Genomic DNA, 23,735 nt, shown 5'->3' on the forward strand with positions numbered 1-23,735 from the left:
TTGGGTGAAGTAAATTGTGGCTGGTGGAATTAAGACCCCCGTCAGGTCTTTGTGTCTGTCATCACAAGTGCTTGCCCACGTGACCTTATCTTCCTTTTGCTGTGGAGAAAACTGAGGCTCAGGAAGGTTAAAATTAATTGCTAGAGGAAGAGGCAGAGCCAGGATTTGAAACCCTGTCTCACCTGACTGCAGGGCCTCTGTTCCTGCTGCAGAATTTTACCTACCCTCCCTCTGTCCTCTGTACGGTGAGGAGGCAGCTTCGTGTGTAGAATTGGGCCTCCTAATGGTAGTTTTCCAGATGAAGGTATTTCTGCCATTTATTTAGGAAGACACCGTCACTTCTGAGGGGATCTTAGGAGGTTATATAGTGGAGCGGTCCCCAACCTTTTTGCACCAGGGACCGGTTTCGTGGAAGACAATTTTTCCATGGACGGGGGCGGGGGGCTGGTTTCGGGGTGATTCAAGCACATGGATTGATTATGGTCTCTGTGCAGTCAAACCTCTCTGCTAATGATAATCTATATTTGCAGCCGCTCCCCAGCGCTAGCATCACTGCCTCAGCTGCACCTCCGGTCATCAGGCATTAGGTTCTCATAAGGAGCGAGCAGCCTAGATCCCTCTCGTGCCTAGTTCACAGTAGGGTTCACGCTCCTATGAGAATCTAATGCCACCGCTGATCTGACAGGAGGCGGAGCTCGGGCCGTAACGCGAGCGATGGGGAGCGGCTGTAAATACAGATGAAGCTTCGCTCGCTCACCCACTGCTCACCTCCTGCTGTGTGGCCTGGTTCCTAACAGGCCACGGACCGGTACCAGGGACCCCTGCTGTAACGCATCATGCTGTCTCCTAGCTCAGTGACAGTTTCTCACTCTTCCCAGCCCTGTTCGGATCTGGAATCCGTCCATGGAAAGATAGGCCCTTATCTCCCTTGGTTGTAAATTTCAGGTTCTCACGCAGTTTATTTTTTCTGTAAGTATAGGTTTCGATTCTGTTGTTGAAATTCATATTACAATTAAAATCTGCTTCCTCCTCTTTTTCAGTTGGCTTTCCAGTGGGATGTTTGTATTTGGGGGGAGTTGACTGGACCTAATGAGCATGTTGTCTCTCTTTCCCATCCTAGCTACTACCATCTGTGATCCGGACACCCAGTTCCGCTGCCAGGAGTCTGGGACCTGTATCCCACTGTCCTACAAATGTGACCTTGAGGATGACTGTGGCGACAATAGCGATGAAAGTCACTGTGGTAAGGGGACATGATGTCCAGGAATCCTCTTCCAGAGGGGGCGGCACCCTGGCTCATGGGATGGGTTGGAAATGGAGGATTTCTGAAAGCCATTGTGGGATTTATGACATCAGCTGCATGGCCACCTCCATTCACATGGTAGGATTGATTCATTCATAAAGTGATGGACCCTGCTTCCTTGCAGAGATGCTGTTGTACACATGAGTGTGAGAATTAGGAAGATTTCTAAATGAATTCAGGCAGTTATTAACAGCTATACAGCCTTAGCCCATGCACGCCTCTGGGCAGCTATGACGTTAGCCTCCTGGAGACTCAGAGCTATACCTTTGTGAACTGTTTTTTCATTTTGTTTTGTTTTTTTTAACTGATCTAATTCAGTAAACCCTGTTAGAAGTCAGTGGATGGTACAAACGTTGTTTGAGCATCTGTTTTCTGCATGGACGTTTTTATTTAGGAAAATAGTGTGTTGGAATTGAAGGAGTGGTAGGAATTCTCTAGTTCAGTCCTTTTGATTTCCGGATGAAACACCTGAGGTCCATAGAGGTCAGGGGGCTTATTCAAGGTGACACAGTTAGTTTGTGTCAGAAAAGGGAACTGGGACTGTGTTTCCCACGCCATTCTTCTTGCATAATCCTCCCCTGTCAGTTTCACGAGCCCTGTCTTAGTTGATGGGCTCTGGGTACCAAACCCGTAGCTACTGACTGTCACGGGAGGGAACAGTACACAGAGTGCCCCAGCCTGGAGGGGAGTGCGTGTGGGGGCCGGATGCTGACCCTGCCGCTGCGAGGGTTCGGTGAGGCCCTGTGGGCTCCCTGCCTGTACACGGGGGCAGGTCCAGTCCCGCTGTGCGTGTGCTTCTGGACGGGGCCTGCATCATCACGAATGGGGGGTTTGACTCACTGGGACTCAAATAAGGAGAGTGGGGGAAATGATCCTAGCCTGGATCTCAGAGCACTTCTCTGGGGGGGAGTGGTTACATAATTTTCCTTCACCTTTGTAAAAATACGGAGTTCCAGGAAACAGTCCTTGGGGTTTGCACTGTTTTCCCTTCATTCCTCCCACGTCCCCCTCTGCACTCAGAGGGTTAACGTGTGCAGCCAGTTTTGCTCTCGTCGGGAGGAATCGCCACGTGGTTATCTGTTTCTGATGTGTCCTCTCACCCACTCACTGGACACATGTTGGACCGTTAAACGGTGTCTGTCCCTCAGATTCTCTGTTCGTGGTCCATTCACGCTGGTGCACCTGAGTCCACCTCAAGGTCTCAGGTCATCCCTACCTCAGATCCAGGTCCTCTTCGTGAGTCTCCAGACTGTTTCCTCATGAATATCTGCTCCCCAGTTCACCATCAACCTCTCTCACTGAGGCAGCCACCCCGGGCCCCCGGGCTTGGCTACTCCTGTTTTCCTAGAATCTTTACAATTCCGTGTGAAAATTCTGTTTTGTTAGTATCCCCAGGGCCTACAAAAGATGTTGTCAGTGTAGTTGCCCCTCCTGTCCTGGTCAGACTGCCCTGGTTCGTTTGTCTCCGGCCCCCACCCTTCTTGAGACAGCCCCAGTGGCCAGCATCCCAGGAGCTCTGCCCGCAGGAAGTCACCAGCTTTTCTGTTTGGGCAGCTCAGCACTGATCTCTCTTTCCCTGAGCTGAGCATCTCACATAGATCAGCACACTCGGCTTTCTCATTACTCCTGTTCTGAAACCACAGGCTCTGTCTCTGGAAGTCTGTTTCTTGAAAATTTGGCTTTCTGGGCAGCCAGAGCATTGCTTCCCAACCTTCTTCCCGACATAGGAGGCATAGAAAATGATACTTGTAAAGTGCACCAAGATAAATGGCCAAGGCCGCTGTTGCCTAGAGGCAACTGGTGGCCAGAGTGTGAGGTGTCAGGATCTCAGCACACCTGTGCCCCATTTGCAGCGCACTACAGTCATCCCTGGGTATCCACAGGGTATCAGTTCCAGGACCCACCATGGGTTCCGGAATCCACAGGTGCTCAAGTCCCATAGGCGGCCCTCCATATCCACGGATTCCGCATCCACGGATTCAACATAGTAAACATAGTACATACTGCACAGCTGGCCAAATCTGTGGATGCAAGACCTGAATACCCGGAGGGCCGGCTGTACTTGGGCACCATCCTCGAGGACTTTCCATCCCTGGTTAAAGTCTTCATGCGTGGATCATCAGCGATCATAGGGATATTGGGTGCATCTCTAACCCTTAGGAGCTTTGACCTCAGAGACAGAATTCCGGGCAAGCTTTTGTGCTCAGATCCTTGTCTGTGGTCTCACCTGCAGAAATGCACCAGTGTCGGATTGACGAATACAGCTGCAGCTCTGGCATGTGCATCCGCTCCTCCTGGGTGTGTGACGGGGACAACGACTGCAGGGACTGGTCTGACGAAGCCAACTGTACCGGTCAGTATTCCCTGGACTCCCTGAGAAGCACTTCCCTGCTCACGTGCTGGGTAGCATTGCAGCCCTACGTGATTGCAGAATCTAGGCTGTAAGAAATGGACCTTAGAAACCAGCGAGACCAGTGCATCTCAAAGAGCTGGTCTTTGATAAGCTTGTGCCGAAAATTTAACCAACTCTGCTTCCTCCGTTGAGAAGGTCTTGCCATGAAAAAGTGTTCAACTGAACAGTCTCCTGAGTGATCGAGTGGATTTACATTTTGGCTCAAGCTTATTTCCTTAGGACCAGTAACAGAGTTTACAGACTGACCCCTGGTCTGGGGACCATACATTGAGTAACAGTGAACTAGCGCATGTTTTGGAATGCAGCATCAAGGGGTTCCCTAAACACTGAAAGCTTAAATTGTGCTTGCACCTGTGTTGGGTAAGATTTTATCGAAAGTAAATTTGGGAACAACATTAGAATATGAGAGGAAGGCTGGATGGTGTAAGGTAGAAGTAGTGTTGTAATTCTTCCGTTGGGTGTTAAGTTCACTCATGTTCACTCCACTGTTTTTTGTGAGTGAATGAATGAACGAGGGCCGTATGCATCATGGTGGACTCGGGGACAGCAAGGAGTTGGGGAAGTTGGAGGCCGGAAAACAAAGCCCACTTCTGATGAGTAAATTTTCTCTGCAACCTCCTCTAGAAATTGTCATTCCGTTCTACCCTAAATCCCTCCAGTGATGGAGGTAAAGATGTCTCCTTTAACCCTTTTGTGGCGAGGGGAGATCTGGTCATTCAGGCTTCATTTTGCCATCCACTGTGAATGGATCTTCAGTCTCGCGAATTAAATCCCTTAAGTCCCGTGTCTTAATCTCTCTTTCCCCCACGGTACCCCAGCAGTTCTTACGCACCGCCCAGCATCCGGGAGCTCAAAGCATGCCTCCTAATTTGTAAAAGCAAATAAAAAGTAGATCTGTTATCATGTCCCACACTTACGTATCAGTGTTGTGCTTTGCTTTAGATTTGGTTTGTGAAGGGCAGAAATGATATTTTACTCCTTTATATTCTCCCAGTGCCCAGTTCAGAGAACCTCTGTTGATTGGGTAATTGTACACAACTGTAACTCTCCATTCATTTTACTTTAGAGGTGACCTTACGGGACTTTAAGGAGTAAACGGAGCTCGTCAAAGGCCAGGTACATCACACAGGCTGATCTGTGATGTTACCAGATTCCACCCCCTCGTAAATTCGCCCCTCCCCCCATATCTTTTCTGGCGCAGTCTCGGTGTCTGCGCCTCTGCTTCTGGAAGGACTGCAGGCGATTGCTTCTCTCCGTGTACAAGCCTGACCTGCAGAAGGAGGGGTAACCAAGGTCCGCAAAGGAACTGCCATCAGCCCAGGAAGCATATGAGTGCTGATCGGAAGCTTTGAGTTGGGCAGATAGTTGGTTAATAAATTAGAGGGGTGGGGCTCCCCTGGTGGCGCAGTGGTTGAGAGTCCGCCTGTTGATGCAGGGGACGCGGGTTCGTGCCCCGGTCCGGGAAGATCCCACATGCCGCGGAGCGGCTGGGCCCGTGAGCCATGGCCGCTGAGCCTGCGCGTCCGGAGCCTGTGCTCCACAACGGGAGGGGCCACAACAGTGAGAGGCCCGCACACCACAAATAAATAAATAAATTAGAGGGGCGCACCTGGGCATTTCCGTTTGTAAATTGCGGTATTGAAGGAGACTGAACATCTTGTTAGCACAAAGCACATTAGTCAAACGTGTGTTTTAGGTGCACATGTCGATCCTCCACAAAGAATGAACAGCTTCAATTCTGTGGGTGGGCTCGTCGCAGACTCCTCGTTTTCTCTCTGGTTTTCTCTGGCAGGGCTCCCTGGGGACGTGTAGAGTGCTTGCACAACTGCGGCCTTGTTCCAATGGCTGCGCTTCCAAACCTTTTAAAGATGATTCTCCTTGTCTGTCATCTCAGAATAGTCGGGGGTCAGGTGTGAGCTCATTTTGATGTGTGGCGGGTTACTTCATTTCCTGGCCTAGTAAATTAAGTCACCTGCAGAGCCAAAAAAAATGGGTCGACTGACGTCCTGTGGGCCTCGGCTCTCATGCATGGTCTGTGCCGGGCATCTTCTTGGCTCTTCCCCTCCCCCTGTTTTGCTTTCTATGGAATTGAGTTTCCTTTATCCCTCCCCCTCCATCCCCCTGCATTGATTTTGAACGTAAATGTTTCATTTCTGTTCTTTTAGCTGTTGCCCTAGACATCTCATGTGTATTCCTAATATCTTTCCCCTCCCCTCGACCTGCTTTGATTCCAGTCTCTGACCACAGTTTCAATACTGACATACTTCGTATATATTTAGTATTTTAAAACACGAAATACTTCGTATTTTAGTTTTACGTTTTAAAAATCCTAAAATTAGTCATCATTATTATTTTTTAGTAACCAAACTTATTTATAGGTACTTACCTGTCTACCGCTTCTGCTTCTTGTACCTAATGCTTCCTTTCTGTGCACATCCTTCAGTGTTTCTTGTAGCAGGAGTCTGTGAGGAGTAAACTTCAAGTTTTTGTTTATAGAAACGTGTCTTTATTTTGACCTCAAACTGAATTCAGATGGATCTGGGTTTCTGGATTTGTAGTAATTTTCCCTAAGTATTTTGATGGAATTAGTCCCTTTTTTTCTGGCCTGTTTTGTATTGATTTAAATTCTCCTCTCAGATTATCTGTTCAAACAACAGTCTGACATTCTTTTCTCTCCAGTTGTCTCTACATTTTTTGCATTTTGTTTGTTTGTTATTCAGTTTCACCTACCTAGGTGTGGGAGTATTTTTATTTATCCTGTTTGTTTTCCTTCTAAAATCTGAGGATTTACGTTTTTCATCAATTCTGGGAAATCACAGCCACTATCTTTTCAGCTGTATCTGTTTGCTACTTTGTCTACTCTTGTCTTCAGCAGCAACTATCAGCCATTTGCTGGACTGTCTCATTCTGGTGTTCATGCCTCTGGTTTTCATATTTGCTGTCTCCTTATGACTCTGTGCTAGACTCTGAGTTACTTCCTCAGATTTCTCTTCCAGTTCAACAATTCTCTTTTCAGCTGGATCTGATCTACTGTTTCACACACCCACTGAGCTATTTTTATTTCCATGGCTATGTTTTTTTATATCTAGAGTTTCAATTTGGTTCTCTTTTATGTATATAATTTTTGGTGTACTATATGTGTGCTTTAAATTTATTTATTTATTTATGGCTGCATTGGGTCTTCTTTGCTGCGCCGGGCTTTCTCTAGTTGCGGCGAGTGGGGGCTACTCTTTGTTGTGGTGCGCAGGCTTCTCATAGCAGTGGCTTCTCTCTGTTGTGGAGCATGGGTTCTAGGCGTGTGGGCTTCAGTAGTTATGGCACACGGGCCCAGTAGTTGTGGCTGGTGGGTTCTAGAGCGCAGGCTCAGTAGTGGCGTAAGGGCTTAGTTGCTCCGCGGCACGTGGGATCTTCCCGGACCAGGGATCGAACCCACGTCCCCTGCATTGGCAGGTGGATTCTTAACCACTGCGCCGCCAGGGAAGTCCCTCTATTTGATTCTTTTTCAAATTCTGCCTTTTATTTTCCAGTGCGCTTTTCTTCATGCTTTATGTTATTTTTTTACATTATTAATCTTTCAAGTTGTGTTGATGTTAGCATTTCTTTTTCCTCATTCATTTCCTAGTAGTCCCGTGCTTTATAATAAGGCAGTGCTTCTGTTGTCACAGTAATTAATTCATCTCTTCTGCCCCACTTTTATTTGGCTCATGCTTTTGATCAGGTGTCACAACAGGTCTTGCTGAGTCAGGAGAGATCTGCCCAAGTCAGAGAATAGGTAGGAGGATAATGGCCTCTATTAGAAACCCTGGTATTCTAACTTCATGATCATTTGCCCCATTAGCCTTTCTGTTCTTAGAGTCACAATGAGTCCTGCTCTGCAAAGGATTCTTCATCTTCCCCAAATTCTTTACTCTGTATTAAAGTCCATCTCTTTCATCCTTGTAATTAAAAAATATTATCGATTGAGCATGTATCATTCATCAGACACTCAATGACAGAGAGCTAGTAAGTTACTCAGAAGACAGAAAAATTCAGAAAAAGAGAGTATGTTAAGCATTCCAGCCCTACCTGGCCACTTGAATGAAATGGTGCAAATTAATTAGTCTTTCTTGACTCAGCATCTGTGATGGAATCTGGAGATCTCAAACATGCCCCCAGAATTGTCATTTGGGAACTTCATTAACGCTCTGAAATTGTTTTCAACTGGAATTGAAATGCATAGGCTGAATAATAACAAGTACATCAGTATGGCAATGAGTTTAGGCGACAGTATCTTTTATGAAAGCGAGCAAGGCTTTGGTGAGGAACTTTTTGAAGGGCTGTCAGATTTGTAAAACCAATAAATCAGAAGTATTCCAGGCAATGGCTGTTACTGGGGCAAAGCTCATGTAACATGCATGATACACTTATTCCTCTTATCAGAGATAAGTATATTTTAAAAAGATTTTTAACGGATTCTGATTGCCAAAGGATGTAAAATATTGAAACTTCCTGTAGACTTATTTGCATGCTACCGGATATAGCCTTGGTCTTTGAGGAGATAAGTCAACAGATGATGGACAACCGTTTGTTGTAAAGTGGTTTGAAAAATCAGGTGCTTTGTATTTCAGACTACTGCCAAAAAATGGCCTCAAAGGCAGTAGAAATTCTAGAGGGCATTGGAAGCCCATTTTCCCAACCCTTGAGTCACTATTACCAACCATCTCGATTGAATAAATAACTATGGTGTGCACTCAACAACCCACTTTTGTTTGTTTTGCCTCCTTCTGTTGCTAGAACGTCCTGTCCACACAGTTAAACCAAGAGAGCCCGTCTGTCTTGGTTATATTATTTTATGCCAGTTGTAAACAAGGCCAGCCCTGGCTTTCAGCAACAAACAGACACAAACTGCTCCCTGTGTCAGAGGAAGAAAGGGAAATCTGATGCAGAAGGCGCTCAGTAGTGTTGGTTGGGGTTGAGGCAGATACTATGCATCTGAAATAGTCTTTGACCGAGGTTTTGGGACGTTTTCTAAACGACTTCCAGGTGGCCTCAGCCCATGTATGCAGATGAACCTGTTAATTTATAACAGTGGCTCTGTTTCACTTGCCTTTTTTTGTTTCTTTTAATGCCTGTAGAGAACGCCCCGTATTATTGGCTGGTAGATGTCTCTCTCAACTGTCCAGAAAGTTAGATTTTGGATACATCTTTTATTCTCTTCAGACCTGAGGTTTTCCACATTTGAAATTGGGTGGTTTATTTAGAATTATAAAATATCATGGCCTTTCAGAACTTACAGGGGTCCTTAGATATGAAAATAGATGATGAAATTGAGGCCTCCACACAGTGGGGACCAGCTTTAGAACCCAGTCCCCTGAGCACACACTGCCTGTCCTTAATCCTGCAGAATCTGGATGCGTGAGAAGATAAAGTAGCCAGGTAGAGTGGAGAAAGCACAGGCTTTGGATTTGGGCAGCCCTGGTGCCATTACTTCATTATCTTTGTGAATGTGAGCGAGCTTCTTAGCGTCCTAAGCCTGTTTCTCATCTGTAAAAGGCGGAATACTTCTTACCTCATAAGTTGTTGTGAAAGTGACTGGTTTTTTTAACATGTATATCTGTGCTTGTAACACTGATAAACTCAGAGCCTCAAGCTGTTGGCCATTCAGGAGGCTGCGTTCCACCTTAAGGGCGGCCCCAGGTCATACCTGTGATCTAGTACAAGCCTTCTCTCCACTTGGCCCCTGATGGTGATGGGAGCACGGAGGTGAGGGACGTCTTGACCATTTCTCTCTTCTCTTTCTCTGGCAGCCATCTATCACACCTGTGAGGCCTCCAACTTCCAGTGTCACAACGGGCACTGCATCCCCCAGCGGTGGGCGTGTGACGGTGACATGGATTGCCAAGACGGTTCTGATGAAGATCCAGTCAGCTGTGGTAAGTGCAGATGCTTTGGCCCCACCCAGAGCATTTCCCATGTCTGCTGTTCCGGAAAATAGACCACAGACAGGCCAGGAAATTGAATGGTGTCCCGCTGGGCCCGGGTGCCCACTCTGACCACTAGTGAGCCCACAGTTTCTGGTGGCACTGCCGTGCAATGTGTAGGCCTGGGTTATGTAGTCTCAATCCTTGGGCAAGCAGGTTGCCTCACTGCTTGTCCATAACAACTTTGAAGAAAAGAAATAGAAACCCACTAACCCACCCGGAGCACTAAATGTAGTCACTTTACCAGTGTTCTGCCGGAAGTTAGCCAACAGTTACTATGCAAATGGTATATTTTATGGCTAAGAGGGCTCTGTTATGGCCTCTTGGGAAAATGGCTTACCACTCGTTAAGGCAGAACTTGTTCAATATGATCTATTCAAAAAAGGATTCTGAGATAATCATTCGAAATTAACCACAAAATAGCTGTCGTACAAACACAATACATAAAAGGCTTTTTCACACCAAACTTTTAAAAAAAATTTGTTTTATATTGGAGCATAGCTGATTTACAATGTTGTGTTAGTTTCAGGTGTGCAGCAAAGTGATTCAGTTACACATACACATGTATCTATTCTTTTTCAGATTCTTTTCCCATAGAGATTATTACAGTGTATTGAATAGAGTTCCCTGTGCTATACAGTAGGTCCTTGTTGATTATCTATTTTATATATAGTAGTGCGTACATGTTAATCCCAACCTCCTAATTTATCCCTCCCCCCAACCTTTCCCCTTTCACACCAAATAGTTTTAAAGGTCTCTCTCCTTATCCTCTTGCCGTGTGTCTGCGGGAAAGACTTCCTGTTTTGTCCTTATAGTCTCAATACTCTGCTCACACAATACTTCTGACACTTCTTGGCCACCAAATGTGTGTTTTCCATATCAAGCAATTCCCCGACACCAGCATGTCCTACAATTTAACTCAGTCCTGACACTGTCTTCCTCAAGACAGTGTCACATCACACAGCTCCCACTTCAGATGCTAGTCACAAGTCCTATGTTGTCACATGTTCTTCTGATCAACCAGCTATAAATCTGGGTTCCTACAACCTCTTCTTTGGGTTTGATAATTTGCTAGAATGGCTCAGAGCACTCAGTGAAACATTTTTCAGTTTATTATAAAAGGTTATGATAAAGGAGAGAGGTGAACAGCCAGATGGAAGAGAGCCCAGAGCCCAGGGCAAGGTACAGGGAAGGCCATGGGCCTTCCACGCCCTCTCCAAGCCCCACCACCCTCCAAGCACCTCCACGTGTTCAACAGCCTGGAAGCGGTCTGAACCGCCTACTTTTGGGATTTGGGGGTGGGGCTTCGTCACTTAGGCATGGTCCATCATGAGCTCAGTCTCCAGATCTCTCCTCTTCCTGGAGTGGGGATGGGCTGGAAAGCTCCAGGCCTCTAATCGTTGCATGGCTTTTCTGATGACCAGCCCCCCCAGTCACCTCAGTAGAACAAAAGACATTCCCGTCACTCAGGAAATTATAAGCGTTTTAGAAGCTTGATGCCAGTAACCGGGGCCAGAGACCAATATACATCTTTTCTGTTATTTCATACCATACGTCCCTAATTTTCATGGGGTTGTACCATTGTCTGCGTGCTGTTCTATATTCTGCTCCTTTCATGGCACAATATTAAACAAAGATGTTTCCATACGTCTGTATTTCTGTGGTTAGCATTTTCATGGCAGATATCTTTTCTCTTTGTATTTTTGCTATAACGTAGTTTTACTTAGTCGCTCCCTGGTTGAGTAATTTCAGTTTCATACTGTCATGCATAGTAAAACTGTTTGTGTCCTTGGAAATGAAGGCTTCATTTTCCTTTGAGGTACTCCCTGGGGTATGTCCCTCAACATGGAAGTGCTGGGTCAAAGGTTCTGTTCGATTTCCATGGTTCTCATTAAGCGTTTCCAGAGTTTATTTCCGAGTGACTATACTGAAAGGTTCTCCATCAGTTATATATCGTATGTTTCCCCAAGCCTCCCTTGATTTAATCTTTTGAGTTGTTTTCACTAATTTAGTGAGTGGGCATTTGTCTTGTACAGTTTAAAATTTATACTTTTGAAAAACCTTTTTATGCTGAGTGACATTAACTATTTCCCCAACTCATGGTACTCCTTTACTGTTTCTGTTTGATGTCCTTTGAACAGTCTCCTAAGAATGATGACTTTTTACAGGATTAAAACACATTTTCTTGTCTTATCCCTGATCCTCCTGGGACCATTCCACCAAGAGTGGAATGGGTTTGCAACTGGCCTGCTGGCAGTGATTTTTAAGCCACATGTCTGGCGGTAGCTCTCTGTTCAGGAGAAGGGGTGACCTAGTGCTAAGAGTTCTATGCTAAGTGTGAAACCTAAGATTCTTAACATTTCTAGGACAAACTTTCTCCAAAAGGGCTTCGGTTTACAATTCCCGAAGAATTAAGACAGTGAGTGATTTAAGAGTGTCCTACTTTTTTCCATCCACTTGAAGCTTTTCTTTTAATTTTCGTTTAAAAAAATTTTTTTTTGAGTACGTAAGAAAAATCCCAGTTCCCTCCCTTTGTTGTGTATCCTTTCAGAATATTTTTGTGCATATATGCAAATTTAAATATACTACATGTTCTTGTCCTGTTTTACACATGTAGTATGCCACGTACCTTGGTTTTCGACATAACTGTATATCTAGGAGTTGTTTTTACATAGTGCTTTTTCAGTCTCTTTGTAACAGGCTAGTGTTGCTGTGTACAGTAATTACACAGTCCCCTATTGACGGATATGTAGGTGGTTTTCAATCTATTACAGACAGTGCTGCAATGAATAACCTTGTGCCTCCGTTATTTTTGACTTGTGTAGGTAGATTACTTTTCTTAAGTGCTATTGCTGGGTCACCGTATGTATACGTCTGTAATACTGATAGCTCTCCGTAGGGTGGACAAATTTATACCCGTCACCTCCCCAGCCCCACGGCCAAACAATGATGTGAGTGCCTGCCTGTATCCTTATTCTGCTTCTTCTTGAATCACATTCCAGAGAAGAAGTGCAACGGATTCCGCTGCCCGAATGGCACCTGCATCCCGTCCAGCAAACACTGCGATGGTCTGCACGACTGCTCGGATGGCTCAGACGAACAGCACTGTGGTGAGTCCTCACCCTGCCTGGGGGGCGCCTTGTGGCTGTGAGTGAAGGGCACACATTGGACTAAATGCTTTCATTTCCTCAGTACCTGCCTGCAATTAGCTTGTAAATGCGGTGACCCCAAGTTCTCCACCAGGACTCAGAGGGATGGAGTTGGGGAGGTGCGGTTTGGGGGAAGGAGAGCAGGGGAGGGAGTCGTGGTGAGTGACTGTGGAATTAGGTCATGATCCATGATCATCTTTGTTCAACTGCAGTATGTCCTGTGAATGGACCAATGGTTTGGAATTGGACACTTATTTCTCCTACTTCATTGGTTTTCCTAGTTGCTGACTATCACTTAAATAACAGTTTTAGGCCCAGTGACCCTTTTTATGCCCAGTTTTCTTGGACCCGGAAAGGTTGTCTGGAGTCAGTGGTGCCCATCCTGGGGAAGAGCAGGCTGGAGACCCAGGGATGAGCCAGCGTGGCAGTTCAGGTCTGAAGGCCGCCTTCTCACTGTGTCTTCACGTGGCCTCCTCTGTGCCTGCATCTCTGTTGCCTCTTATATGGACACCACTTCTATTGATCCTTTTGATCAATTTATCAATTGGTTTATCTCCCTTTACCTGGATTACTTCTGTAAAGTCCTATCTCCAAATACAGTCACACTGGGGATTAGGGCTTCAACATAATATAAGTTGGGGGCGGGGGAATTCCCTTGCGGTCCAGTGGTTAGGACTCCGTGCTTTCATAGCAACAGTTTGCCAAGCCCCATATTGGAAAGTCAGCAATTGATCGATAAGTGGTTAAGATCATGGGCGTTGATGTCAGGCAGCTCTGGGATTCAGGTTCAGCTCCACCCTCATCCACTGTGTGCTCTTGGTGAAATACTTAACACTGCCACCCCCGTGCTTCATTTGGAAAACAGGAGAGTGAAACCTCTCATCATATTGTCCTGGGAGTTTGACGATGTACTAGAGCTCAGGGTTTGCTCAAAGCAAGCGCTCGGTGACGGTGCCTGTTACTCCCATCTCCCGAATGCGCGTCTGGCCAGGGTGCATCCTCCCAGGGCCCACGAGGCCTCCAGCCCCGGGGGCTCACGGCCTTTTTCCTTTGCTGGACCCTTCCAGAGCCCCTCTGTACTCGCTTCATGGACTTCGTGTGTAAGAACCGCCAGCAGTGCCTGTTCCAGTCCATGGTGTGTGACGGCATCATCCAGTGCCGCGATGGCTCGGACGAGGATGCGGCGTTTGCGGGATGCTGTGAGTGGGGCGGGGGGAGGGGGGTCACTCGCGGGCACTGGAGAGACTAAGGGGTGCTGGGCTGCCTGGGGATGCGCCCCCGTCTAGTTTACCAGGTCTCGATTGAGGGTCCAGTCTTGCCTTTTCCGAGAAGGCTCACCTTTGTTGCTTCGGAAACTTGCTTGTTAGTTGTACAGATAAACGGGAGGACAGAGGATGACCGAGACCTTGGCCCACGTGTCAACTTCACCCACAGGATTTCTTGCGCCCCCATCACTGAGTGGCCCCCGTTGCCTTGCTGCAGTGTCTTCACCGCACTCACTTCCACTTTGCACGCCGTACACTTATTTTGTGGGCCGCCTCCCCCAGCTGGAGTGTGTGTGCACGAGAGCAGGTCTTTGTCTCGTTCACTGCTACAGCCCTGTTCCCCAACACTGCCCTGCACGAATTACATGGGGCTGGCCAAAAAGTTCGTTCGGGTTTTCCCGCGATGTCACGGACGAACCCAAATGAACTTTTGGGTCAACTCAATAGTAGATACTTGCGTCAGTCTGCTTGGGATGCCAAAACAGAGGACCACAGACTGGGGACCTTCAACAACAGAAAGGTGATCTCTCAGTTCTGGAGGCTGTACATCCAGGGTTAAGATGGCGGCAGGATTGGCTTCCTCTGAGGCCCCTCTCCTTGGCTTGTGGATGGCCGTCCTCTCCCTGTGTATGCACGTGGTCTTCCTGCTGCGCCTGTGTCCTCATTTACTCTTCTGATAAGGACACCAGTCCTGTTAGATTGGGGCTCTACCCTCATGACCTCGCTTTAACTTAATGACCCCTTTCAAGACCTTATCTCCAACTACAGTTGCTTTCTGAGCTGCTGGGCCCAGGCCTTCCACTGACTCGCTTTTGAGGGATCCTTCAGCCGTGCAGTCTCTTGGTGGAGGACATTCGTTCTTTCCTCTCGTTTCCAAACAGCAAGTGTTATACTGAGCTCTTTGGTGTAGAAGCAATCTGGACTTTTCGGGTGTTTGTTCCTAGCTCCAGGCCCCGAGTTCCACAAGGTGTGTGATGAGTTCAGTTTCCAGTGTCAGAATGGAGTGTGCATCAGTTTGATTTGGAAATGCGACGGGATGGATGACTGCGGTGATGACTCTGACGAAGCCAGCTGCGGTAAGGAGACCTGGGCTCTGCCTCCTCGCTTCCCTGATCTCCGGGTTGAAGGCTCCTGAAGTTAAGGAGGGGGCGCTCGGCCCACTCCGGCACCGGCTTTGCCATCTCCTTCCTCAGCCACAGTTCCTGCCAGTTCTTGAATCTGTGTGTAAGGAATTGAGTCTTAAAGTGAGAACCTACCCCCTAGCAGGGGTCAGGGAGTATTTATTCTGTTTTCTTTTCTTTCCCCAGTTAGGAAGTTCACGTTATATATAAGGAATATGATGGAGGAGTTATGATAAATATTTTGGAATGTGCTTCCCCCTCCCCTGGAAAGGTTACAGATGCCACAATGTAATAGAAATCACTGTCACCATCACGTTATCATCAGTAGTTAGGTCATTCCTTTGGTGAAGTGTCAAAATTAAAACTCGGGTATCATTAGCAAGACATAGAGGCATACGTCAGAGAATGTGAGATGGAATCCAGGAAGGTGGGCTTTTGTTTGTGGATATGCTCTAGTCTCCCGATGCGTCCAGGAAGCTGCCTTGTCCTTCTCTGGGAGGGCCTCGTGGGCTGCCTTGGGGCTTGGGTGAGGAGACTGTGTGTCCTTGGAGCTCTGTGTCCACAGCGTGCAGGGCAGATGACTGACCATGCGGTTCACCCCCCAGAAAACCCCACGGAGGCCCCCAACTGCTCCCGCTACTTCCAGTTCCCGTGCGAGAATGGGCACTGCATCCCCAACAGGTGGAAATGCGACAGGGAGAACGACTGCGGGGACTGGTCTGATGAGAAGGACTGTGCAGGTGAGGGTCCGGGGCAGCCCCATCGCTGAGACATGCCAGCGTCCTCCCACCTGTTCACACAGAATCCAGCTCTGTCTCTTTGGTGGCTGGCTTAGGCAGTGACTTTTTTGGGAGGGGCGGAGGGTAACTGTCTCTCTGAGTTCTTTGCTCTCCCCCTCCCGCTGTGAAAGCAGCCCGGTTGATTTCTCCTGTTCTGAGGGTTATGCTTTCCAGGGCACAGTGAGGACTTTAGAGCTCAGAGCCTGGCTACCCCGAGTGTGGCCTGCAGACCCACAGCTCCTTGATAGAACGGCAGCCTCTGACCCCACCCGAGGCCTCCCTCCTGACTCAGCGTTTGCGTTGTAACGAGCGCTCTGGGTGACGCATGGGCCGTGACACATTTATGTGTACGTGATACACGCCAGGGGAGCACTGGTGTGGGCGGTGTGCCCATCCCTTTCCTTCTCGGTGTTCTTGTCCCGGAGCCGGTCTCGGGAAGGTTGGCGTTAAGTTAAGCAGAACAGGGTTTATCCTCCATGGTAATTAATTCTCCCACCCACCCTGTGCATTCCGAGTCCTTCCACCAGCCTGCATGAGCCCCTGTGAAACTAACTCATCCAAATGTTAGCCCAAAACAAATCAAATAGGTAAGGTGAATCCACTCCAAAGCAGGGAAGAGAATACAGTCTGTTCTGACACCCCATCATAAATGATTTTTCACTGTTCGGAACCGTGCCTGACACTGGCCTCCCTGGGCTGGTGCAGCTAAATCTGGGACAGCCATACTAGGTTTGGGACACATCTGGGTCTGAGATCAAGCTTCCTGTAACATTTTGGGTTTCCTTGCTTGGTGTTTTCCTCAGATTCACATATTCTTCCCTCCCCTACTCCCGGGCCCTCTACGTGTCTGCCCAATTACTACCGCTGCAGCAGTGGGGCCTGCGTGATGGACAGCTGGGTGTGTGACGGGTACCGAGATTGTGCAGACGGCTCGGACGAGGAAGGCTGCCCCTCGCCTGGTGAGTACTGCACCCGGCCCTGGCCTGTGGCACCTGCTTTAAGGAGAGGACCTCTGGGGCTACACCCTGGGCACAGCCTGGCTGAGGGCAGTATCCTGCCCTCTGGGACTCTGCTCTGTGGCCAGGCCCCTTCTCACCTCCAGAGCAGGGAGGCCCCGGGGAACTGAGAAGTCATCTTCTATCACTGCCCTCTGATCTTCCTGCAGGGAAAGGCCAGCCGCCCTGCTTTCCTCCTTGGCTGTGGTTGGGTCTCCTTTGCTTCCTCTCCACAGGAGGTTACCATGGGAATTATAGGGGAGGTGTCTGTGCGTATTAAACTCGGGGCGGCGCAGGGTACAGAACCCGAGTCTCTGGCTTGCTAGTTGGCGGCCATCCTATTAACAGAAGGGTAAGCACTGCCATCTAGTGGCTGAACACAGAGAGGCTCTGGAGGTCTGTGAGTGACCGTATTGCTGGAGGTCTTGGTGAACCGTGAGGCCGCCGCCTAGGGCACACCCTTAACTGCAGGCAGAATTGTATCCTTTCCTAAACAGCTTTCCATTTCAAACTCAGTTATAATAAAATAATAGGTCATTGCTTGCCATGGTTTACATAATTCTTTTCAGCAAACTTATAGGTCAGTAGTCTGATTTTCCTCCTTTAAGACTTGTTTTCATCCCATCTCTTCCCTGTTTAAAATCATCACTGGTTTCCACTTGTCCTTTTTGTCCAGAAGATAGACCCTAACCCCTGAGTCCTATTTTCAAGGCCCTGTTTGAGCTGATCTTTCCTTGCTTGCCATTACTTTTCACTTCTGCAAACTGCACTCCTCACCCACCCTGGACGCACCTGCTTCTTCTCTGCCTAGATTCCTCCAGTAGGGTTTTTGCCCTTATCAGACCCGACCTCGTCCCCCTACTTTCCCTCTCTGTGAAACCCACTGTCTGTCAGGGCAGACAGAAACACAGGTTTCGTAGTTAAAGAAGACCTCAGTATGTTGTCAGTATTTCTCAAAGTACAGCATGAAGCCCACCTGTAATGGAATCACTTGGGGTGTTTATAAAATTATAGAATCAGGACTTCTGCCTGGAGCCCGGGAGCTCCCCGTGTGAATGGTAGGCTGACTAAAGATTGAGGCTCCTCTTTCAGGCAGGTAGGGTTTTATTCCCCTTCTCAAGACCCACCCCCACAGAGCGTTCATTGAGTTCTTTAGCTGATGTCCACCCCTTTTCCAGTGTCATTGAACTCTGCCCTGTTGTCCTTTTGGCACTGAACTATGAACAGCCACATGTTGCTTCTTGGTCATTGCATGTGTATAAATCTTTCCTTTCCATAGCAATTGTGCCAGACCTCGTGTTTTAGTCTGAATCTCCCACTCTGCCTACCACAATAATAGGCAGATAGCCAGTGCCCCGTAAATGCTTCTCAGATTAAAACAAATGAAAAAAACCCTTCTGTCTCTGCCCTTTTCCCCCAAGGCCCATCTCTCTGCAGTAACTTGATTGTCCCTCTCTCAAAATTGCCTGTTGGTTACTGAAACCGAGCAGGACATTAACCAACTCTAGCAAATTCGGACTAATTCAGTGAGCAGATTCCTGTTTAGATGCTGCAGTCAGCTTTTTTGAATTCTTTTTTTATGTATGTTGCTCATGTAACGTTAAATTGGCATCTAGCTCTCAGATCTTATTTCTTCACTGGATATTTCTTCACTCTGAACTGGGTTCTCTGCCTCATGTCTCCCCCTTTGCGATTTATCTTCTAAGAAGCCTGATACATACTAATACGTAATTATATCCTCTCCCAGCCTGGACCCCCCTGATGGTGCCCTTACTGTCCAGTTGTGAGCGCCATGATGTGACTTGGCCCAGTCCTCTGGCCTCATTTTTTCCCCCACTCTTCTCCACGCACTTTGTTTTAGCAGAGTGCTTCTGGGGGTTGGAGAGGCCCTTTAAAAATCCAGTTATCCAACTGTGGACTACACACAGTATCCCAAAGCTAATCATTGCTTTCTGTTGTTGTTTGCTGCCTCAGGTTATTGTATCTTTTGCTGGTGCCTCCCTTTCAGCAGCCTCTTGGTGTAACTTTCCACAAGGTCACTGTATTAGGTGATTCTCAGCTCCATTGTTTGCCTTGGAGATATCCCTTCCAAGAGGAGCTTGGCGTCTCCTATCTCGGCTGACTGTTCTCCCAGCCTGCTGCCTGTCCTTACCCTGGGGCTTCACTGCCCTCCCTGGAATTCTCTTTGCTTTTCTCCTGATTTAGATTCCCTGTTTTCCTGGACCTTGTGTCTTGCTTTTTCTTGGTTTACTCCCTTGTTTTGCTAGAGCACACCCTCTGGTAGCTTTGTCAGGTGAATATGATGATATGGTGCCCGAGGACACGGTGATGATGGCCTTCATTCAAGGTGTTTATCTCTTGAGTTTCTCTGGTTTGTGCGGGTTGTCTGGGGCACAGGTATCTTCTGGGAGGTTGCTTCTCCATCCTTAGGACTCGCTTTACTTCTCTCACGTTGCAGCTCCTTTTTCTATATCCCAGGTCTTTCCTCTTGGTTTTTAGTTTAATCCCACATTTTGGTAGAGCACATTTTCCAGAAATTTCCTGAGAAAGAGTACCTGGGAGGTATATTTGAGGCCTTGCTTGTCTAAAAGTGTTTTTCTTCCGTGTTCAGACCTGATTGGTTATTGGGCTGGGTTTGGAATTCTAGGCTGTTAAAATATATATATATATATATATATATATATATATATATATATCCTTCAGAAATTTGAAGACATTCGAATTTCTGACTTGAGAAAGCAGCTCTTGGAAAATCCAAAGCCATTTTGATTTGAATCTTTTATATGTAATCTGTTTTTACTGTCTGGAAGCTTGTAGAATCTTCCTTTTGGTACCAGTGTTGAAGTTTCACAGTGCTGTACTTTGCTGTGGGTCTCTTTCTGTCTAATGTAGTGGATGGCACTGATGTCCTCTTTGATTCTGGAAATTTACATATTTTAGTTTTGGAAAATTTTCTTGAAATATCCCTTAGTATTTTCTTCTCTCTTTTCTTTTTCTTCCTGGAACTCTCGTCAGTCATATGTGGAATCTCCTGATCTAGTCCGCTTACTTTTTTAAAACTTAAAAAAATTTTTCTGTAATCTTTTCTTTTTCTACTTTCTACAAGATTTACTCACCTCTGTCTTCAAAGTCTTCAACTAAGTTTGGGCCTGAGAGAGAGAAGGATGAGATCCCTGTGTCTCGTCAACCTGCCGTCTTTCAGCAGAGCTCACGTTTCTGTTCAGGTCCCCGTCGTAATTCCGAAAGCACCGAGATCTCCAACACACCCAATAGGTCGCTGTTGCTGGCCAGCCCCTCAGTACTAAAAAGTGAATTTTAAAAATCTTTTCTTCTAGCAAATGTCACTGCTGCCTCCACTCCCACCCAGCTCGGGCGATGTGACCGATTTGAGTTCGAGTGCCGACAACCGAGGAAGTGTATCCCCAGCTGGAGGCGCTGTGATGGCCTTCAGGATTGCCAGGACGGCCAGGACGAGGCCAACTGCCGTGAGTCATCAACGGGGCCGTCTCCCCCAGGGAAGACTTCTAGAGGCAGGATGTCTTGTGCTTCTGCTTTGTTTCTCATAATAATAATTCTGGTATTATCTCCATTTTAGATATAGGAAAGTTAAGCTTCAAAGAGGGTCACCTCGTCAGTAACAGACTGGGGCATTTATTCAGTACTTTTTTGTACAAAATTGTGATCTTTTCATCAAACCATGTTGCAAGTTCTTGTAGGGAGGAATACTCCAAAATAACACAAAGAAATTAAATGGGGATTAGTGTAAAATCCTGCACTTATATTAAAAAGAGTGAACAAAGTGGGCCTTTGGGACATTGAAATAACAGGGCAGATTGATCCAACACTTACCATAATAATAGTAGGAACATCTGAGCCAGATAAGTATAGTAAGAAGAACATTAAACATAATTAGCAAAGAAGAAATGAAATAGGGCCTTCCTCCTGGGTGGGATTAATTCATTAATGGGTATTCTTTAAATAAGTTTCTTTAGCCTGTTTCAAATCTGCCTTATACATAAGGATGTTGCTTGGTTAAGATCTTAAAAATCAAGGTGTACTCTATCTACAATTTTCCTCAATCCATTAATCGGATAACCCTATCAGCAAAGGAAATGGGATTAGTGTGACATGCCTCTTCTTAGAGAAGCTGGCCCCTGAAGGCCACTACATTCTGTTCTAAGTGCCCATTAATCATTTGTTTAATAATCAGTTTAAGAATTTTTGGAGATTAATGACAGCCTTATTCCCAGTTTCTAAAAACTATGTTCTCCCTTTTAAAATATTGAGACATGGGCTTCCCTGGTGGCGCAGTGGTTGAGAGTCCGCCTGCGGATGCAGGGGACACGGGTTCGTGCCCCGGTCTGGGAAGATCCCACATGCTGGGGAGCGGCTGGGCCCGTGAGCCATGGCCGCTGAGCCTGCGCGTCCGGAGCCTGTGCTCCACAACGGGAGAGGCCACAACAGTGAGAGGCCCGCGTACCGCAAAATAAATAAATAAATAAATAAATAATAATAAAATAAATAAATAAATAAAATAAAATATTGAGACATGTTTCATAAAGAAACCTCGAGCATCCTCCAGCTTTACTGTTCAGCTGTTCTTTGATTATATTTTACCACATTGTTACCAAGTGGAGTAATTCTGTGATGGGGATCTTGGTATTTTCCGAAACAATCCCCTTCTGAGCATGGAGTCCTTCTCTGACTCTCCTGTATAAAGTCCCCATCACTCTCTTACTATTACTGTCTTTATGTTTCTTTGTAGCTCTTATCAGTATCTAAAGTAACATATTGGTTTGTTTACTCATTTGCTGTTTCTCTCAATAGAAGGTGAACTCTATGAGGGTAGGTCCTTTGTCTGTTTGACACATCACCATATCCCTAACATCTTGAATAGCAGCTGATTCATGGTAGGACCTCCGTAAATGTTCACTGGATGGATGGATGGATGAACTCCATCTTGGGCTTCTGAGACTGTTCACTAGTAGTTCTCAAACCTTTTCTAGATGTTCTAATGCAGTTTTATATGTAACCAAGCCCCCCATCCAAGCTCCCCCAGGCCAACCAATTTTTGCTCAGCAAATGACAGAACTGTATGATACAAGGATTCTCTTAAAAAACGGAATTCTGTACCTCCATCCTGGAGACATTCAGTGAAGTCTTAATCCTTCTTTCACAAGGAAACTCATCAGTTGAGGACAGCGATTATAGTATTCTGCCCCCACCTTCCACTTCCACACCCTGTATCTTTTCATCTCTAGTAAAAGTTCCCAGGATCCTTTACGTGTTCCTCTTGACCATCCTGGTTGCTCTTGTGAGAACATTATCCAGTTTCTCTACCTACATCTCAAAGTGTGGTTTTCAGAAGTGGATGCAGTGCTTCAGATAGAAAACAGGATCACCTTGTTCTAGAACAGAAGTCCTCAGTGCTGGCCAATTCTGCTGAATCACTGTGGAGCTTGTAAATACGACACACGCCCAGTGTCGTGTTTCTGCCTCAATAGCTTTGGGGCAGGTCCTAGGAATCTGTATGTTTTAGACGTTCCCCAGAAGACTATTAAGAACCACTGTTGTAGATTCTCTACTGTCGGATAATCACCATGGTTTAGTGGTCTGTTTGGATTTCTTCTAGTATGGGTAGAGCCATTGTATGGAACATTGTGTGTATATTTCCATGGGGTGGGGGGCATAAGCTAGGAGGAGTCTGATTCAGAGTCCCAGTGGAGAAATTACAGTTTGAACCCAGGAAACCGAGGTAGAATCTCAATGTAAGATCTGGGCAAATTACAGTATTTCAAGTGTGTATTAGTCTCCTATGGCCACTGCAATAAATTACCACAAACTTAATGCCCTAAAATAACACACATTTATTATCTTACAGTTCTGTAGGTCAGAAATCTGATAGACATCTCACTGGCTGAAACCAAGATGAAGGCATGGCTGAGTCCTCTGAAGGCTCCAGGGCAGAATCCGTTTCCTTGCTTTTCTCAGCTTCTAGAGGCCTCCTTCCTCCATTTTCAAAGCCAGCAACATTCTGTCTCTCTGATCCTTCTTTGGTCTTCACATCTTCCTCTTTGACCACAGCTGGGAAAGGGTCTCTGCTTTTTTTTTTTTTTTTTTAATTTATTTATTTATTTTTGGCTGTGTTGGGTCTTCGTTTCCGTGCGAGGGCTTTCTCTAGTTGCGGCGAGCGGGGGCCACTCTTCATCGCGGTGCACGGGCCTCTCACTATCGCAGCCTCTCTTGTTGCGGGGCACAGGCTCCAGACGCGCAGGCTCAGTAGTTGAAGCTCATGGGCCCAGTTGCTACGTGGCACGTGGGATCCTCCCAGACCGGGGCTCGAACCCGTGTCCCCTGCATTGGCAGGCAGATTCTCAACCACTGCACCACCAGGGAAGGCCTGGGGTATCTGCTTTTAAGGGCCTGTGTGATTGGATGGACCTGCCCGGGTAACCCAGGCTTAAGTCCTACGTCAAGGTCTTTACCTCAATCACATCTGCAGAGTCCCTTTCGCCTTATAAGGTGACTTTAACATGTTCCAGGGATTTGAACACGGACATATTTGATGCGGAGGAGCAAGAGTAACTTTAGAACCTCTTTACTGGTGGGGTCAGGTTCTGATATAACTCTCCCTGTTCAGGGCCGAGCAGGCAGGTGTGAGTCTCTATCATGAAGGCCCAAGGTACCTGAACCAGGACCCGGTGCAGACCTACCTGGGGTGGCAGATGCGGTTTCTGTAGCCATTCTCAT

The 23,735-nt window shown here is 46.9% G+C and overlaps 1 protein-coding gene across 4 annotated transcripts in view; it reads left to right on the top strand.

The window, feature by feature from the left end:
- The window catches only part of SORL1 (sortilin related receptor 1), a 255,232-nt gene that overhangs the window by 199,467 nt on the left and 32,030 nt on the right, over positions 1-23,735 (top strand). For all 4 annotated transcript variants that reach the window (XM_079930365.1, XM_079930366.1, XM_079930364.1 and 1 more), the window contains exons 24-32: positions 1,121-1,243; positions 3,537-3,656; positions 9,503-9,628; positions 12,679-12,786; positions 13,893-14,024; positions 15,035-15,166; positions 15,817-15,951; positions 16,794-16,949; positions 20,321-20,470. In XM_079930365.1, the coding sequence (XP_079786491.1) occupies positions 1,121-1,243; positions 3,537-3,656; positions 9,503-9,628; positions 12,679-12,786; positions 13,893-14,024; positions 15,035-15,166; positions 15,817-15,951; positions 16,794-16,949; positions 20,321-20,470 (1,182 nt within the window). The remainder of the gene's footprint in view (positions 1-1,120; positions 1,244-3,536; positions 3,657-9,502; positions 9,629-12,678; positions 12,787-13,892; positions 14,025-15,034; positions 15,167-15,816; positions 15,952-16,793; positions 16,950-20,320; positions 20,471-23,735) is intronic.

This window comes from Stenella coeruleoalba, assembly GCF_951394435.1.
Source record: "Stenella coeruleoalba genome assembly, chromosome: 8".
Classification (NCBI taxonomy): Eukaryota; Metazoa; Chordata; class Mammalia; order Artiodactyla; family Delphinidae; genus Stenella; species Stenella coeruleoalba.